This window comes from Tupaia chinensis, unplaced genomic scaffold, assembly GCF_000334495.1.
Source record: "Tupaia chinensis unplaced genomic scaffold, TupChi_1.0 Scaffold000314_1, whole genome shotgun sequence".
In the NCBI taxonomy this organism is placed as follows: Eukaryota; Metazoa; Chordata; class Mammalia; order Scandentia; family Tupaiidae; genus Tupaia; species Tupaia belangeri.
In genome coordinates this window covers 3,239,178-3,259,681 of record NW_006159807.1, presented here as the reverse complement: position 1 = coordinate 3,259,681, position 20,504 = coordinate 3,239,178, and the positions used below count along the sequence as shown (strand labels likewise).

The 20,504-nt window shown below is 35.7% G+C and overlaps 1 protein-coding gene across 2 annotated transcripts in view; it reads right to left on the bottom strand.

Moving 5' to 3' along the window:
- Positions 1–20,504, bottom strand: part of OLA1 (Obg like ATPase 1) — a 199,199-nt gene that overhangs the window by 41,370 nt on the left and 137,325 nt on the right. For both annotated transcript variants that reach the window (XM_006151124.3, XM_027772909.1), the window contains exons 6-7: positions 14,207–14,287; positions 13,810–13,907 (exon numbers count right to left, since the gene is read on the bottom strand). In XM_006151124.3, coding sequence (XP_006151186.1) covers positions 13,810–13,907; positions 14,207–14,287 — 179 coding nt within the window. The remainder of the gene's footprint in view (positions 1–13,809; positions 13,908–14,206; positions 14,288–20,504) is intronic.

Here is a 20,504-nt window from a genome sequence, read left to right as displayed (position 1 = left end):
AAAATTATCGTAAAATATAACATTTTGGTAACTAACATTAAGATCCCAAGGGAATATGAGAACACAAATCCATAATAATTATTCATACACCAAGCCACTGTAAACCTACATCATTTTTGAAGACCTGAATGTGTCAAGAACTTTGACAATTATGACTGGAGCCAGGAAACTGTAGCGGTGCAGAATTTCTTATGAATTTCTCCAGTTACTTTTTATAAATGCTGTCTTGGATGACAGCTTAATGTGTACCACATGCAATATTTATTCTTCTTCAGTGTCAGACTGTCTAGCCATCCAAGGGAATACAAAGAATGTCACTTATTAGGATAAAAGCACAAGGAAGGTAATCAAGGACATATGTAACATCAGCCAATCATGCCCTATTTCAACATCCTATTCCATTCATAACAGTTCAACAATTATTTGCTTACTGATAACTTGCTTTCAGGCTGTTTGTGTTCACCATAATGGTGGTTTGCATTTATTTTGCTCTTTAGAATTGGACACTTGCTGTGCCATACGTGTTTGTCAAAACTTTATATCTTCTGTCAGAAATGGCTTAGAATATAAAATAATTTCTATTTGTCGAAATTAGTAATACAATAATCAGTAATCCTTGATGTCAAGAGGGCACTGAAATAACTATGAAACAGCCAAATGCATAACTGCTAAATATTAAAAAGCAAAAAGCAAAAAAAAAAACCTTAAGTGATACATAGTAAGAAAGTAGGTATTATTATATAAGCACATTCATATACATTCCCCTGCTGCTTAAGGCATTATTTTTTTTTCTTTTGTTTCAGTTTTTTAAGATTATGAAGTTAACAGAAATTTCTAATTTAATCTGGCAGTCTTTAAACTATATATCCCAAGTGTCTAAGAAATAACAAGTTATATTAAAGCTTGTACTTGGCCACTATAAATATTTTACCTAATAACAGATTTATAATAGTGCCCCATCACATACCATATCAATAACTATGTAATTATAAAAACATAGTTATTTAATCATACTTAGTGAAAAACTTTAACAAGTCATGACTTTACCAACATTTTCTAGTAACATTTAAAAGTATCAAGAGTACTAATTTCAAAAGATCCAGAAACTAAGATGTTTACCTCCAAATACAGGAAAAGAAACAAAAGATTGATATTCTTCATGTTCTCTCTCTTGGTCTTTTTTTTTCTCTCTGTCTCTATCACAGATTGGGCCTGGGCTGAGTAAGTCTAAGGAAGTTAGACTTGCAAAATATTTCATATAATTCTATATCATTTCTCAAAATAAGACATGAGGAAAAAAAATTTAAAAAACAGAAGCATTATCACAGATTTTTCTTTTCCAATCTACAAGGATTTCCCAAGTCATGAACTTGTAACTATGAATCACTTATGTATTAAATAATTCTTTTTAGTTATATGGTACTACAGCACAGCTGCTTATTTTACTGATAAAAGTAAGTATATAGGGCTGGGGTTGAAAATCTATTTGGAAAAGGTTGGAAAGGAAGAAGGCTCAGTCTTGATTAATGAAAAAGGAAACTTAAGTACTGCAGTCCTGTTCACAGGTCTATGAAACAGTAAATTTTAATTACATTGCTTTAAATAAGCAGGACTCAGGTTACATAAGAGAATTTATTATGGAAGTGCAACTGCCAGGCACTAACCAATTAACTATCAACCTATGTGTATGCACATTCATATTTCTTTCTCACAAAATTAAGAAAATTAAATAAAATTAATTTCAAGTCAAATGGATGTATTTTTGCCAAAGAATAATTTCATTTAATATAGGTAAGATATTTTGTTTAATAATCATAACTATGTAAGAAAAGCATTATTCTCTATGACAGGCAAGGGAGGGTTTATGAGGAAACCAACCAAACTACCTTGAGTCATGCTTACACAAAACATTCACAATTATATTTGCTCTCCAGCAGGTATGAGTTTCTGTATAATTTTCACTGGATATAAACACAGAAAACTCTTCTACATTCTTTTTTGATGCACTAAAATCATGCTATAAATGCAATAAAGTGTTTTAGTCCACAAGTTTGAACTACACAAGTCTGAGCTACAAGAAATTTTAAAAAAAATTTTTGAGATTTTTTTCTCTAGAATATGTGCGTTCACCAGAGACACAGAAAGCAAGAGATCACCCCCCTACCCCGTCCCCATTCTCCTCTTGAGTTTTGGGCACGCATGCACATGTGCCCAGTGTGAATATTAAGCCACCAGGTCCGGGACTTGAACCATGGTCGACTACGTGGGAGTCCAGAGATGCAACCATTAACTATCTGCTGGTCTCCAAAATTTCAAAATACTTAATCAGGCCTTGTACTTTACATCTCTGAGCCTTCAGGTAATTTTTAGCAAATGGGTGGAAACTGGGTGTCAGTACGTGGTGGGGTGGTTAAGGTGCTGGACCATACATAGCTGACCATGGCTTGAGTCCTGGACCCATCGGCTTAAAAATCCTGTGAGCATGTGTGCCCAAAATCCCAGGAGGAGAACGTAAGAGAAAGAACTGTGGAGTGGCCATCCCCCTTGGGGAGTGATTTCTTACTTTCCCTCTCTGTCTCTCTCCAGTGAGCACATGTGCCTGATGGCAAAGCCTTAAAAAAAAAAAAAAGGTAGAAATTTATGTTTGAAAGTTGTTGGGGGATTAAATCAAATGATGGAGGACATGTGTCAAGTCCCAAACAAGGTTCAGCATATAATAAATTTTCAGCAAATGGTAGTCACTTTTTGCCTAAGACTTGTGTGTGTGTGTGTGTGTGTGTGTGTGTGTGTGTATAAGCAAATATTAGGTAGTCAGGAAAGTTAGGACATATTTTTCTTTGTTTTCTATGCAAAAATATATCATGACTTTCTTGAGGGACCAATGTATGAAATGCTCCTTTTATTATATTGTTAAGTACTAATATAGTACTTAAGCAGAACATTACACACATCACCCCTTTGTACTTCATCTAATAAAGGAGATATATTTACACTCATACATACTTCCTTACTCCCCAAATATTAGGTTGTCTGAAAAGCCATGATGTATTTTTCTATATTTTTCTGTGAAGAAATGTGTCATGACTTTTCCGATGACCCAACAGTACTCAAAAATAAATAGAAGGCCTAATGGCTCACATGTAGCACCACAATTCAGGAGGCTGAAGGCCACATGGGAAGCCAGGTTAGATTCCCAGGGCAACCTGTAGATGCCAGATGCAGTTATATGTACCTGTAAACCCAATGATTCAGAAGGCTGGGCAGGCCTGTAAGATGGCAAGATTCTATCAAAAATACCCTCCCTCGTGTGCCAGTAAGTAGAGTGGTGGGTAAGGCACTGGATCCCACATGGCTGACTCCATGATTTGTGTCCCAGACGCAGTGGCTTAAAAAGCATGCCAGGTACATGTGCCCACAATCCTGAGGGAATGAAGAAGGCACTGTGACATAGCTATCCCCCTGGGGGATGATTTCTCACTTTTCCATTCTGTCTTCTGTAAGCAAACACTCCCTATAGCAAGAAAAAAAAAAAAAAAAAGCAGAAAAAGCACAAAACCCCTAACAAATCGTACCTTGTCTCTCTCTCATAAAGAGAAGACTCTTTTATAGAAATTAATTTTCTATGTGGAAAATATATACATTATTTTACTATAGTTCCAAAAGAGAGTTATTAAATTTGGGAAATTGTTTTCAGAGGTAAGTTCATATATATGAAGATACAATTTTAGACCTAATTTTTCTTTTTGAGAGGTTTTTGCTATAGGGCATGTGTGCTCACCAGAAAGACAGAGAGAGACAGAGAGACAGAAAGCAAGATATCACCCCCCAGGGGAGATGGCCACGCCCCAATCCCTTCTCCTCCATTCTCCTCTCGGGATCTTGGGTACGCTAGCACACTCGCCCGACGTGAGTTTAAGCCACCGGGTCGGGGACTTGAACCGTGGTTGACTACATGGGAGTCCAGCGACATAGTCACTACACATACTGCTCGTCCTGAGACCCAATTTTTATATCACTCTCGTTTTCTAATTAAGTTATAGTAAGAGCCATCGTATTTTTTCACCAAAATTTTTTATAACAGTATATGCTTAAAAGTGGATGCTTAAGTATACACTAACATATATTGCTGTTGCCTCTGAACAACAATAAGGTAGTATACAAGGGATCCTCAAAAAGTTCACAGAAAATGCATATTATAAAAGAAATGCATGGATTTCAAAAATGTTTTGTACCAAAATAAACTTGTACTTGAATTCCACTGTTCCATGAAATGTTTGCAGTCCTCTCTCACAGTTAATAAAATTGTGAGACAGCCAGTGGTGCACAGTAGTGCACAGTAGGTTCTGGCAGCTTGAAAAACACCTCAGGCAAATTTGCATGCATGTCCAAAGTTCCAAAAAGAGAAATGGAGGAGAAGGGGCTGCAGTACGACCACCCTCCATGGCGGTGCTTTCTCTTTCTTTCTCTGTCTCTCTCTAGTGAGTACATGTGCTCCCTTGCAAATCTAAAAAGGAGAGAGAGAGAGATCATTTCTTCCCTCTTGTTAACTAAAACTCTAGGCACTTGATGGAGATACAATTTTGAGAATGGGAATATGGGATATGGGAGGGAATGAGAGTAGAGAAAAGGTCAGGTCTTATCTCCTACCCAGTCCAGAAAAGTTATTGTTAAATTGGATGACTGCTATCTTGGGAATGCCCTATATGGTCCCATGGTTAGGAAATGGGACCTACAACAACAAGCCTACATGTGTGAGTTGAGAACATACCAGGTATTTGAAAGAACATCAATCCTGAAATCTAATTCAGTAAAGCCATAAAATCCAATCACTGCAAAGAAACCTTAGAGATGATCTCTTGAATTATTACTAACTTGAACTGCCTCCACTCCAAAACACACATTCAAAAAATAAACTGAGATGGGAGATCACAATGAAACTATTTTAAAAGACTTCGTAAAGAACACTCCATTTAAAAAAATTATGCTACTATAATAATTCAAAAATGATTTACTATTATATTGTAAAGCAAAGGGTGACCACATAATCCTCTGAACTGCAAATGGTGAAGTTAAAGAGACCAATGTGACAGAGAAAGGAAGTGAAGTCATATAAAAGATGACAGTGATGGGCCATCTGTTGGCATGTTGGTTAAGAAGACTGGATCCCAAATGGCTGGCTATGCAGTTCGAATTCCAGATCTTGCAGCTTGAAACTCATGCCAGGCAAGTATTTGTGCATGCCCCAAATTATAGGAGAATGAAGGAGAAAAGATAGTGGCATGGCCATTCCCCTTGAAGGGTGCTTTCCTCACTTTCCCTCTCCCTATGTTGAGTGCATGTGTCCTATAGCAAATTAAAATTTAAAAATAAAAATTACAGTGATATAATAGGAGACTCACTAGTGTACGTGCGTGTGTGTGTATGTATGAATGATACATTTTTATTCAGTCCATATAAAGGAAAGAAAAAGCAAGGGGGTGTATCCAGAAGATGCATTTAGTAGGCCAAACAAGCCCTTTATTATTGAATTTTGAGTGATTAAAATGATATTTGGGAAATACTGTCTATATAGAACACATTTTATGTGAACAATCTTAATGAAGTTTAATCTACATAAAAGGTTCAGGAATCTATCCAAGGTCAAAGAGCTAGTTAGCAGCATGGAATAACCACAACAGCAGTATTTCAAATTCTAAAGTAGTATTTTTAATACGTCACACTTCCTGGTAACATCTTGTCCCTTATTTGCAAGTAATTCATATGGTCAACATTCAGAATTTATCTTCCTTAGAGAAACAATGTTCTTAATGGTCCCCAGCATTTTGGTCTATACTTCAAAAGATTATTTAACTTGGGACCAGCAGCAGTTGGCGTAATGGCTATGTCGCTGGACTCCCATGTAGTCCACCGTGGTTCGAGTCCCAGACCCGGTGGCTTAAACTCACACTGGGCGCATGTGCATGCGTGTCCAAGATCCCGAGAGGAGAATGGAAGAGAAGAGATTGCAGTGTGGCCATCCCCCCTGAGGGGTTATTTCTCACTGTGTCTCTCTCTCTCTGTGTCTCTGTCTTTCTGGTGAGCACACATGCTCTATAGTAAAAACCTCTCACCAAAAAAAAAAAAAAAAAGACTATTTAACTCGTCATGCAGCTGAAAAGTAACATTAACTCCAAGGGCAGATCTTGTGCCTGGGAAATACATAGCACAAGAGAAAAGGGCAGAGAAAACAATATTTTTCTGTCCTATACATGCAGGAGATACTGGGCAAAAGGCTGAAATTGCCCAAATTAGCTTTCTTCTGGAAAAACATGTTATTCAGATCCTACACATTGCCTTGAAACTCCATCCTAAACCCTTCAGGAGGCCCTGCCCTATTATCTCCTACTCCCAAGAGTCCTAAGATTTCTGAGCTTCAGAATTCTCCTTTCCCTCTAGCAATAATTAGTCAAAGCTTCACACTATGAGTGTAGCTCATCCCAACAATTTTGGAAACAAAATCTGACTCAGAAGTCCTTAACCTCTAGAGCGCAGATTTGTAAGATTTTGTGTACATGAATCATTTTTGATTTAAAGAATACTGTATGGCTATAAACCAAACTTTGTCTTTCATTTCCTAAATCATAGATGTCTGTGCATGTTTAGGGAATACATGTTTTAATTTTGCATTAATGAATTGTAGGGAATATTTAGTTTAGTTTAGTTTAGTTTAGTTTTACTATAGGATACATCGCCAGAGAAAGTGAGAAAGCAACCCCCCACCCCCACCCCCGGGGTGGGAGGGATGACCACACCACAATCCCTTCTCTGCCATTCTCCTCTTGGAATCTTGAGCACACAAGTGAACATGCCTGGCCTGATTCTCACACCACTGGGTCTGAGACTTGAAGTGCGGGTCAATTATGTGGGAATCCAGTGCCTTAACCTTTATGTCACCTGTTGGTTCCAATACTTTTTAAAAATACTTAAACCTTTTCCTTCTCTAGATGCCAAAAACTTTTTGTAAAACCTTTCTTATTGATGAGGAGTGAAATTCTTCTGCTACTTTTAGAAAGATAAAAGTCCTGACATATATGATAAATTAGATATAACTCATAAATTAGGAAGTCAGCAGCTGGTACTAATGAAGATTACAACTGACATGCCCAAATGTGTCACCTTCTTAAATTTGGTGAACCATCTTACAAATAGAACCAACAGTCATAAACAGCACTGGGCAAAATGAAAACAGGCTAGCAGAAATTCCTAGTGTGCATATATGAGTCTGTAACATTATGTTCATATAAAAAGGTGTGCTTTCTTCTATAATTATCTTTTTCATAATATGAAATCAGAAGCACTAATACCTTTAGATAAAAAAATAAAGTTGCTGAAATGGTGTCCAAATCACTTAATGAAAATCAGACAGAAATTTACAAGTAGGGAACCAGCAGTTAGCGTAATGGCTATGTCGCTGGACTCCCACATAGTCGACCGCGGTTCATGTCCCGGACCCGGTGGCTTAAAACTCACGCTGGGCGCATGTGCGTGCGTGCCCAAGATCCCAAGAGGAGAATGGAGGAGAAGGGATTGCGGCGTGACCATCCCCCCTGGGGGGTAATTTCTCGCTTTCTGTCTCTATGTCTCTCTCTGTCTGTCTGGCGAGCGCACGCGCCCTACAATGAAAATCTCTCAAAAAAAAAAAAAAGGAAATTTACAAGTATTACTATACATAGAAATATATTCAAATATAAAAGTATATTTGGAAAAAGAGATTCCTGAATGGGCAACTGTTTTTCCCCAACTCTGTCTGTTTCTTTCAGCTTTCCATCTTTTATAACAAAAGTTCATTTTTCTCTGTGTATGTATGTGTGTGTATTTAAAGTTTCACTTTTTCTTCTTTCATGAGCAGGAGAAAGAGAAGCAAGCATCCTCAAGAAGGTCTCACGTCCTTTTTGCAGTTTTCCCGTCCCTCCAGCGTTTTGGCAGGCCAGGATCATAAGCGGATATTTATACAAGTCACCCTCGGAACTGAACTCAATCTTTCTTATGGCTTCCAGCACTGCAGAGCATCACATCACTGCTGTGCCACCATGGCTAGGCCTGGTATACTCTTTGAAATTCTCAAGATTCTGATCAGAGTAAGAAATGATCAATTCCACAAAATTCATAACCAAAAATTATTTGAAACTCTAATTCATAGTGTATATGATACAATTTCCAAGCTATAATATAATACAAATTAAAAAGCAAGTGACTGTGAATTAACCTGCTAGCAGAAATAAGAAATTGGAAAATGGAGTCTTAAAAACATTTTCTTTTTAAATTCACTTACAACTTTATCCAGTGAAATTAAGAATACTTGGTATGGGAATTCACAGATTTAATCAATTGTGCATTTATTTAAAATAAAACGATTCAATTTAGACTTTCAGAATACCCTGCCCTGGGGACCAGCAGTTGGTGTAATGGCTGTGTCGCTGGATTCCTGAGTGGTCCACCGTGGTTTAAACTCACACAGGGTGTGTGCGTGCGTGCCCAAGATCCCGAGAGGAGAACGGAGGAGAAGGAATTGCTGTGTGACCATCCCCCTGGGGTGTGATTTCTTGCTTTCAGTCTCTCTGTCTTTCTGGCAAGCTCAGGCCCCCTATAGCAAAAACCTCTCAAAAAAAAAAAAAAAAAAAAAAAAAAAAAAAAAACCCTGACCTACCCCCATTGCACTGTCCTATAGGTCAAAAGAGAAAAACGAGTACTAGTCCTCAATAAAGGTATCACCCTAAAATGGATGTTAGTCTGTAAAAACCCTTACAAATAACATTTAATATAGCTAAAACAAACTGATGCTATGATTTCAAGTAGAAATACACTCATGATAAACAATGCATATTTCATAGCCTTCAAAATATTATGTACTTTAACATCCTCCAAAACCATATGCACCACTGTTCTATTTGTCTTCTCTTGTGAGCACACATGCCCTATAGCAAAATTTAAAATAATAATAATAATAATAAATAAAATTAAATAAATAATTTTTAAAATCTTATATATGTGAATCTTGCTCTATACAGTAGGACATGTTCCTCAAAACAGTTGATATAAATAAACCTAAGTTCACATCTACTTGGAAAAACTTCTGAACTAAAATAATTTATTTAAGGATAATTAATCAGTTCCATTGTATGTTTTAAGCAAATAATTTTATACACTGTGATTTTCCCAAAGCACACATCTGTTAAATTTCTAGCTTAAAAGAATAATTTCATCAGAAACTAATGACCTCTTACAATAGTTTAAAGAAATAGTTTTATAATTTATAGATGTGCAAGATCTTCAAAAAGTTCATGGGAAGTGCTTACCATGAAATAAATATGTGGGCCAGCTGGTGACATGGCAGTTAAGGTGCTAGATCCCACATGGCCATGTATGTGGTTCCAGTCTCAGACACTGTAGCTTGAAAAATATGCTGGGTGCATGTGCATGCACACCCAAAATCCTGACAGGAGAGAGAAATGAGGGAGAAGGGATTTCAGCCATTTCCCATTGGGAGAGAGTAATTTCTCACGTTCCCTTTCTCTTTTTCTCTGTCTGTCTTCTCTCGGTGAGCACATATGCCCTCTGGCAAAAACTTAAAAAAAAGAATAGAGAGGGAAAAAAACTATGCATGTTATTTCAGTATTTTTTTGCACAAAAATAAATTTATATTTTAATTCTATTTTCATACAAAGTCCTAGAAGTCCCTTCATATATGTATGTGTGTACATACATACACATAGACGTGCACAAAGATACAAAACTATACGTCAAAAATAAATACATCCCAGGACAAGCAGATGGCATAATGGTTACATCATTGGACTCTCAGAAAGTTGACCATGGTTTAAGTCCCAGATTGGAGACTTAAAACTCATGACAGACGCATTTGCATGCGCACCCAAAATCCTGAGAGGAGGACAGAGGAGAAGGGACTGCTGTGTGGCCATCCCCTGGGGGTCGATTTCTCACTTTCTGTCTCTCTGTCTCTGTCTCTCTGTCTCTGTCTCTCTGTCTCTGTCTCTCCGAGAGCACACATGCCCTATGGCAAAAGTCTCTCAAAAATAAAAATAATAATAATAATAATAATACATTCCTTCCACATACATAGTTGCTGAGATCCAGAAGCAATAAATCTTACAGGGAGTTCAAAAAGTAGAGAAAATGTTAAATTTCTTTATTCCATGCTTTGCCCCCTAACCAAATATACAAAATACAGTATCCCCTATTGTTATATATAACTTAAGAGTGAAACTAACAAAATCATGCAAAAGACAAAACCAAAAAGGGAAGAATACTGAACCATGATATAGTAAGAACTAATAAAACTTTTTTCCATTTAATTTAGTAAACTTGACACCTGCCCTTGATAAACAGCTTAAAATACTTTTCTACCTATCTTGAATCATCATTCAATTAAATGATTCATACAATAGCACCCAAAAGGTACCGTCAAGTGACTACAAGCCCACCAGGGTGTGTGCAAATATGTGTATATTATGCACACATACATGCAAACACACACATATAGCCTGCATGTCTTAAATTTTACTTATATTTTCCAGTTGAACATGATATGTAGTGTAATAAATAATAAAATATAATTATCCTTTATCAACAGTTTTAAGAAAAGTGAGGACAAGAGAACACAAATCTCAAATGTAATTAGTAGCTCTTGAGTGTACAAAATATCTAAAATTAGTTTGTTCTACTGATTTCATAATTGGATGGCATGCACTAGTAACAGAGCAGAAAAGGCACAAAGATTGAAATTTAAACCTCTAATTAAGCAATGGTGTGACAGTTCTAATGTCCTGTACCTGCTTGACACGATGACTCAGTAGGCAATCTCAAAGGAAAATTAATGCTGCATATATCAATAGTACAATCTTAGTTATAACACCTGATAACGTTTAGAAAATGAAAGCCTCAATGTTCAAAAATCATTAGAACCAAAAATAATACAAACTTCTATACAGTTTTATTTATTTAAGAAACAGTACTTTGTAATTAAAAATAAAAAAGGTTTCTGTGGATTCCCATACAACATCTTGCTTTCTGTCATCTGATCATAACACAACTGCAACCACCCCAGCTGCCACGTCAGCTTCTCTTCAGGAGTAAGGTCTTAATCATAAACCAAAGAAATGACTAATTCAGCATTGTTAAAACTAGAGAGTAGACGCCTGGAGCCAGTCCAGTTGTCACATCTTTCAAAAGGTCAATATTCAGTAACACAACAGACTTATCTTTCAAAATGCTTGCTTCTTTTCTTTAGGATTGAAAAAAAAAAAAAAAACACATTACCACTTAAATTTAAAGTTAACTTTAACTAGTAATTAAAATGTTCATTACTTCTGAAATGGTGACCCACTGAAAGAGTGGCCAAAGTCACGTATCCCTCCCTTCTCTCTCCTGACTATTTAAAATAATTTTCTAGATCTGAAAGACTCATGAAAATATTTATTACTGCTTCCTACATCCTTCTTAATCTACTACAGTAACATTATATGTTAACCCTAAAGAAAAAAAAATACTTAAAACACACACACACACACACACACACACACACACACACAAAACTTTTCCTTTTGCTAAAGGAGCAACTAATGCAAATGGAGCTTAGACATAAACATTACCAAAAAGAGAGAGATGGTAACACAATTAAAATGAATTTTAACTATTTACATCTGCTTGCAGTGTTCTAAATGATGAAGACCTAGTGTCTGTATCCTTCATAATAAAAACGTATTCCACACTTTAATACAAAGGCTATGTTGCATAAACAGAGGATTTAAAGCTGCAGCACAGTGGCTGAATGAAAGGAAAATGGCAATCTTTCTGGCTCCAGTAGATGCCATTCCCTTATCACACAATGTTTCCCACTCATAAATACATGACAAATACTTCCTCAATCATTTTTTACGAGCAGGGATGCACAGGGGGTAGTCAATGGCTAGCTTGAGGGAAAATAGGAACAGCAGGCGGCAGAAACTGTACGGAAAATGGCTATGTGGTAAATTCTCTTCTGGAACATCACTCGGTTACCCAGTCTTTGATCTTTCAGCTACAATTACACTAACTTCCACAAGATCTGGATACCCCACCTCACCCCCCCAAAAAAACACACACACAACCTCAAACCAGATCATTAGTTATACATAAAACCTACAAAAAATTTGGTTTTATAAAATGGATCATTCATACCTCTACACTGTTAAAAATTAAAATTTGCTATTTAGACAAGAGTTTACTTTCAATTGGCTATAACCATATCATCATCACAACTGGTCTCAAAAAACATGGGGTGTCTGGCGACAGCTAAATCACAGACTGGCGTCTCCAAAGCAGTCTGCCTACCATTAGGGTCTGGGAAATGGTATTTACTATACAATTAGAGCCAGGGAGTTCTACCTGTAATCATCCAAATACAGGTGTGAGAAGTCCCTTTGGGCAAGGAAACTGACTCATCCCTTTTCATGTAAACTTTGATGTCTGTATTGTTTCATGGAGTCTCAGGAAACCTCACCATTCATACTGCAATGAGATTTATTAACAGAGGTCAAGTAATAAATTTTAAAATTCCTTCCCAAAGGTAATAATTTTTAACACATTAATCATCAAATTTATAAGAATTTAAAACAAGACAGAACTGATTAAAGTTAATTATGCTGGAGGATACTGACCAGTCTGAACTAAATTTTTATGTTAAATTTATGCTTTCTAGAACATTACCAATAGATGCTAAATTCAGCTTTCTATCAGGAACACAAAATGTCTTATAGTAATATCAACAGGGCATTTTTAGTTGCAGTAATTTCACAGAATTTATTCTAATGATTTATTGGAGTTAACCATCTGACATTAATTATTGTTTTGGCTTCCAGTCTATGAATGTTTATTTTTCAGTTTAAAGCCTTCTCACTCTTTGATATCATATGGAAATGAGAATTTTTAATGGAAAATTGAAACCATGTGCATCTAAGTACTTAATGAAGTACAGGGAAAAACCAACAATATATTTTAGGAGAATCCAGATATTTTGCTTCGAATAGGTTTGATTTGTTTGCATGACTCAATAGTATAAAATACTGAGAGTCCAATGAGGCAAGTGAATGTGAGTGCCATGCCAAACGCATACATGCCCACAGAATAGGAATATGTGAGTTTTTAAAGTTAATGAATGAAAACAAATCTTACACATTTTGGTTACATGTCAAAAAAGACAGTATAAAAATTCATAGATTTAAACTATTTGGAACAGGTACCTAGCCTTTTTTTCCATCCACAGCTTTCTTTCTTTATTTCTTAAAGCATTCTTCCTTGGATTTAAAAATTTATTCCCAGCTACAACCACAACTGGGTATTTTAAAGTCACATTGACACAGGCAGAAATTTCTAGTTTAAAAAGTTTTACTCTCCATCTACCTAGTTATTCTCTTTTTGTAAAAGAAATAAACCATAATGTCCAATAAGCTTAAATTTGATAAGTAAATATGCATGATCCAATATTGCCTAATTTAATTCAACATTTTTTTTTTTTTTTAAATTCTCTCAGTGTAAATCACCTAGGAAATGCATAGTTTTAAAGCAGTTGAAACAGGTGCTTGGCCTGAAGAAAGGTACGTGGCACCTTACCTGGGAAACTCAGCTCTGAGAGTAATCACGCGAAGTTTTCTCATTCATTTTAAACTTTTTAACAGTAAGAAGAACACTAAAATCTAACACAGGAGTAAGTATACATGTGTGTTTATACATGTAGATATATGTGTCTGATTTTATCTATGGAGAAAAACTTACCATTTGTTTTTCTTCCTAATGTAATCTTTTTCAGAAAGATTAACCAGGTAGACCATTGGTTTTGAAGTCAAAAATAAGTGTTTATTCAAAACTTCAATCTAAAGCAGAAAATGGAGAAAGAATTCCTTTTAAAAGTTGAGTAAATATGGAGTAAAAGTGAATAATTTAAAAGTGAACTTTTTTAAAAAAGTAGGCAATTTTACAATTTTTGTTTCCAAAACATTAGTTGTTACAAATACCAAGAGTGGGGAAAAAATAACAAGCCTGAGAATAAGCAATCACTAACAAAAAAGAAATTTAAATAAATATGACAGTAGATATAAAATGACAACTCTAACTTGTTCTCTCAGAAATCAAAGCAAAGGCAGTAATAAATGGCATGATAGGTGTAACTCACCTCTTTGTCATTCCAATCATGATAGAAGCGAACAGGTTTCTTTTGATCTATAACCCAGGATTTGACTTTGCACATTATGTCCTAAACATAATTGAGAAAAAAGTAAATACAAGATGAATACTAAGGAGTCAGCTACTAAATATTTAATCTAAAAGTTTCAAACCTTGAAACTAAAAGTATTTTTTTCCACTGTAAGAGTTAAGCCACACAAAAAATTATTTTTAATATTTCATTAAAAAATACCAATGAAACATTTTGGCATTAAATTTTTAATATATAAAATGGAGGCTATTAGCCAAATTAGTAACAGGCTGAAAAATTTCAAGGCAATTCAATCACAACAAAGATAAAACACACGGAATTCACATTTCAAGATTACGTAGCAAAGCCACATGCAAAACTAACATATTAAGAAAGGGGGGGGGTGTATTAATCCAGAGAGGGACTAAATTATTTTTTTCCTTAAAAAGAAAAACAAACAAACAAAATAGAAAAAAATTGAGCCTATTATAGATAAGCTACCCCCAAAAATATTAAATCAACTGACCAAAGCCCCTTTACTCTGCATTAATTTTTTCCCAACACCTTCTCCCTGCCCACTTCTCCTACCTCCCCCCCAACCCCCCCACCCCACCCCAGACCTGCCAAAGCCTCCATTACACAATGGCAAGAGCCCTGCACTGGTGACCTCCAACCAGCTGCATTCACTTTCAGAACATCTCTCTCTGCTGGAAATCTAAAGGCCTTTTAGTTAGCAAGCTAGTGTGCATTCAGAAGGAGTAACTGCAGGAAGAGCCCAATGTGCTTTGTTTCTCTGGCCTTTCTTCACAGAAAGATTAATCATCTGTGAAATGGAAACGGCAAACAGCAAGTGACACAAACTGAACCCTTCAAGCCTTTCCTCATCAGTTTTGTGGTTCTGAATCTAAAAGCTGCGTGTGGCAAGGTTCTCCTTACAGGCAGGTGTTAATAAAAGGCTCTCAGGTCTGAAAGGTCAAACTTAGCTCTTCCAGAAGAAGTGCATTTGAGAGTCATCTGTGTGTGTGTGTGTGTGTGTGTGCACATGTGTGCGCACGCGCACGTCTTTTTTTTCTGGTTAAAGATAATTTATGGATGTTTTAAATATTCATGCCTCAAAATGTATCATGACACAATTACTAGTAGTAATTTCTTGGATTTTCATCAATACATTTTACTTTACCACAATCAGTTTTTCTCCTATAAATATCCACTTGTATAAATTACCTCAATATTTAGTATACCTTCCTTCCAAATCTTACTGTTACTAACAGGAAAAGTAAGGAAAAAGCCCTATACCCTTAGATCCTGATTTGGAACCCTCCAGGAAAAGGACTTCCCACAGATTTTAACAAGGAAGGGGCAAGCTGAAAACTTTTAATGAAATCTAACATGTTCTGCTTAAGAATAATCACTTTTACTCTTCTATAACTGAATTTCACTCATAAATGTTTAAAAGTGGCTAATGTAACACCATTTCCTACAAGGAGAAGATCAAAGTGCTATATTACAAATGCATTATGATTAAAAAAGCCCTGTGCAGCCTTGCTATTAACTGTTCTTTAAACCCTAAAAGGCTTCCCATAGATCTCACTTGGCACTGCATATACAACCTTTGACAAGTAATGTAGACCATTTTTATTCATTGCCTAAAATTGTAGGCAATTATGTGCGTCACACTGGCCACCTGCAAATTCTGAATGCCTGCTCCAGTTGTCAGTGCAAAAAACTAATGTCGGAGGGGATTAATCTAGGGGGAGAGAGTCCTCTTTAATGGCTCCAGCAGGTGAAATGGCCCAGCTGGTTACTATGATGAGTGGCCAGAAGAGCTTATGTAGAGACACGCAACAAGATTATACAAAAGGAGGAGAAAACAGTGGTACCACCTTATATTTGGTCCCATCAGTTTTTTCAATTAAAGAAAGGAAGGAAAAAAAAAAAAAGAAAAAGAAAACAGACGAAAGAAAGCCAAATCAAAAATAAGGAAGAAGATGAAATTTGAATCAAATAAAAAGTATAAAATACTTTTTTAACTATAAACATTTCTATAAAACCAAAGGGCCTCAATAACTGCTCCTCACTTAGTGAAGGAATTTCAGTATTTCTCTTTGGTTTTTAATGAACTAGATGAGTACTACAGACATAGAAAACTTTTCATGAAAGTGCCTTGTCATAAATTTTATTTTTTCTCTCACACCGAAATATTGAATTACAAATTTGGACCACTTAAATTTTGAATAAAGAAAATGAACTCATAATTAAAGCTCTCAAATAGTATATTCCTTAAGACCACATTCAAATCTTTTAGAAAAATTTGCCTAGTCTTTTAACAGTTTGAAATAAAATATTTTGTACTCAGTGCTCTCAATTATCCCCACAAAAGATTAACAACTATGAAAAGACTTACTAAAAGATGTCAGTAAAACAAACCAAAAATAGATTTCTCTGATATAGAATTATCTCAGTCAGTATATGGTATAGTTTCAATGTGCTCTTTTTCTAACATAAAGGATAATTTTGGTTTTTGCAAAAAAAAAAGAAATTAAAAGATTTTTCTTTTTTCGCATCAGAAAAACTTCTAAAGAGATGAAATAAAACATTTGGTTTATTTGGATATAATACTTAAAGATTTAAATGAATTTTTTCCTTATGTTTGCATGTATAACACATATATTAATAATAACAGAACTACAAAATTTTCCAGTCAATTAAAATTTTTAACTGAAAAAAATCTAATACACACTTCACCCTCGTTTAACAAGATAGATATAACAAAAACACAATACTTCAATTCTCAATGCATTTAGAAGCTACATTAGGATGTATTTCTTTATTATCATGATTCAGGAATACAGATGTAGGAGTATATTAGACTGTTCTAACAACTTTAACAAATTCCTCATTTTCAAAACAAATTTTATACATTATGGATTTACACAAGAATTCCTGGTATATGAGTAAACTAATCTGAGAAAAAACGGCCTTATGCTTAGATGGAGGAATGAATTCTGGGTCTGCCATTCATCAGGTCTGTGACCTGCTTCCCTGGTAATATGCAAGAGATGACAGCCTGCTCCTGGGGCTGTTGTGAAGATCAAAAGGGATAAAGCATATAACGTGTTCAGCACAGTTTTAGGCACAGAGTACTTTCTCAATAAACGTGAGTAGCTGCCATTGTTGTTATTGTTGGAAGATTAAATACATTGATCTAAAAAATGGTAATATATTTTTGTGGGTATACCTTTAAAGCACATATGTCTTCTCCATCTTTTATAATTATTCACTATGCCTTTTCTTCAATTTTTGAGTTACTAACAATATTGGCTTTCCTCATGAATCTCCTGTCAGGTTTCTAATTTTAACATCATACAAGAACTAGCCTTTGCTGAACAAATAACTTCTTTTTAACCACAACGAAACTTAGCTCAAACTCACCTTGAATCTCTCTTCTGCTCTGACTCTTCTTATAATAGCTTCATATTTAACTTTAAAACTGCTATTTTGATATTGTTGTTGTTAATTGCAACTGTGATGGAGTAAGACATGGAATAAGTATGAACTGCCTAAATCCCACAGCTAGTAAGTGGCTGAGCTGAGATTCAAATTCAGGTCTAATGGGGCCAGCAGGCGGCATGATGGCTAAGGGCACTGGACTCCCATATGGCTGACTGTGGTTTGAATCCCAGACCTGGTGCTTGCTTTCTCTTTCTCTCTCTCTGGTCAAATTAAAATAATTAATTAATTAATTAATTAAATTAAATAACTCTTTAAAAAAAGTTCAGGTCTAATGACTCAAAAGTTTATGTTTGGCCCAATCACTCTGGTCTACTTATCTTCCTTACTGCCCTTCTAACTTCTCTTTGTCTAGTCTACACATTTCCAAAGTTGTTATTTAAAGACCTCATTCTCATTCAGGTCACCAGTGAAAGTTAATATTTTATTATTTGGGTACAATATCTGATTAGCATTTACTCTACTATCCTAGACTACTTAATAGATTTCTCTATTTTGGGATCTTCAGTTCCCATAGCAAGAATTATTAACCTACAATCTATAAGTGAATTTCAAGGCTTTCCCAATACTCTGAAATTGTATGTAAAGTTCTGTGTTTATGTGCCTTTAAGAAAACAAGGCACATACCTTGCAAATGCTTTTCAAAGGGGTCCATGATCCAAAAAACCAAGAACTGTTTGTTAGTGACTCCATGGCAATACCCAAATGTCTCAACAACATGAAAGTACATATTTTAGGTTCATAGACTCCTACACCAAGGTTGAAATACTGATCCAAAACTTGCTTTAGCCAGACCCTACATTCGAGCTTCATCTTGATCAATACTGTGCTGAAGGGTCAGCAGGTGGCATAATGGTTAAGGCACTGGACTGCTATACAGCTGACCATAGTTCAAGTCCTGGACCCAGTAGCTTGAAGATCACACTGGGTGCATGTACGTGGGTGCCCAACATCCCACAAAGAGAATTAAGAAGGGAGTGTGGTGTGGTCACTCCCTAGGAGCATGATTTCTCACTTTTTCCCCTCTCACTGACTCTCTCCATTGAGTGCATATGCCCTATAACAAAAAATCTTACAAAACAAAACAAAACAAAACAAAACAAATTGTGCTAAATAAAAATTCTACCCATTATAATGCTTATCTAATAAAATTTCAGTTAAAATATAATAGAAATGTTGGAGATGTTGGAGGACATTATAAACTGAATATGTTGGGACCAGCAGATGGTGTAATGGTTACATCACTGAACTTCCACATGGCCAATCACAGTTCAAGTCCCAGATCCAGTGGCTTGAAATTCATGCTGGGGCATATGCACATGTGTGCCCAAAATCCCGAGAAGAAAGTGGAGGGGAAGGGATTGTGGAGAAGGGATTGTGGTATAGCCATCCCTCCTGGGAAGTGATTTCTCACGGTTTGTCTCTCTGGCAAGCACATGCGCCTTATAGCAAAAATCTCTCTTTAAAAAAAAAAAAAAAAACAGAAAAAAACTGAATTTGTCATTATTCTAAAAAAATTGCTTAAGGGTAAAATATATTAGAAGAGAAAAATATGTGACTTGTCCTACTATACATTATAACACATGAAAACACAGAAAATAGACTAGTGTGACAGTAGCGCAAGAAGAGAGGTACAGATTAGAAACAATATAAAAAGCCATTAATTGGAGATTTACTAATAAAATATGGGACATTCAAACAATAGAAAACTTTGTATTCATTAAGAAAAGATAGAGCTATATGTACAATTGCCAAGGGAAAATGTCCAAAATACACTTCCAAATGAAAAAAAGGCAGGTTCAAAACAATGAGAAAAGGTTAAGAACAAGAATTTTGGATCAAGCAGCCATGTGCAAACAGCAGGGCACTGCTGTGCAAGGTTGGGGTTACCTGGGAGACCCACATTTGGAATCCAGACCACCGAACAGGCTGGTTCACTGTAGTGTGTACCTGTAATCCTTGCTAACTGGAAGGCTGGGGGCAGAGAATAACAAACGGGAGACCCTTGCAACAATACCTATCTTTTTCTCTCCTACTTATACATGTATATTCTCCCTCATTTAAAAAAAAAGGGTGGGTTGGCAAGTGGCGTGGTGGTTGAAGTCACTGGACTCCCATATGCCCAATCATGGTTCGAGTCCTAGACCTGGTGGCTTGCTCTCTCACTTTCTCTTCTCTCTCTGATTAAACTGGAAAATAGTAATAACAATAATAACAAATAAAGTTAAATAAAAAATAATTCTTTAAAAAATTAAAAACAAACAAAAAAAACTGTCTTCCTCCTTCCCACATTAAAAACATATATATACAGAACATGGATTATGGCATCCAATGTGATCTCAAGTCCTGACTTTACCACTTTTTGGCTATGTACATTTGGGGAAATTATCTAGCCTCTGTATTTCTGTAAAATTGGGATAGTGCCATTTAAACATAAGGTAATTGTGAGAATTAAATGAGAGAACATATTTAAAAACAACTGGCACAGCTCCAAGCATATAGTAAATACTCAATAGGTAATAACACTTGTGTTAGAAGGTGTACTGCCATTTCCATTTGTGGTTTTGAAACTATATATAGCACATGTGGATAATATACTCAAATAATGAAACTGGATACATACCACATCAAATTGTTAGCAACAGAAATCTCTAGGTTAGATTCCAGACAGCTTTTCTGCCTTCTTCTTCTTTTTTTTTTTTCTTGGAGAGGTTTTTGCTATAGGGCGCGTGAGCTCGCCAGACAGACAGAGAGAGACAGAGAGATA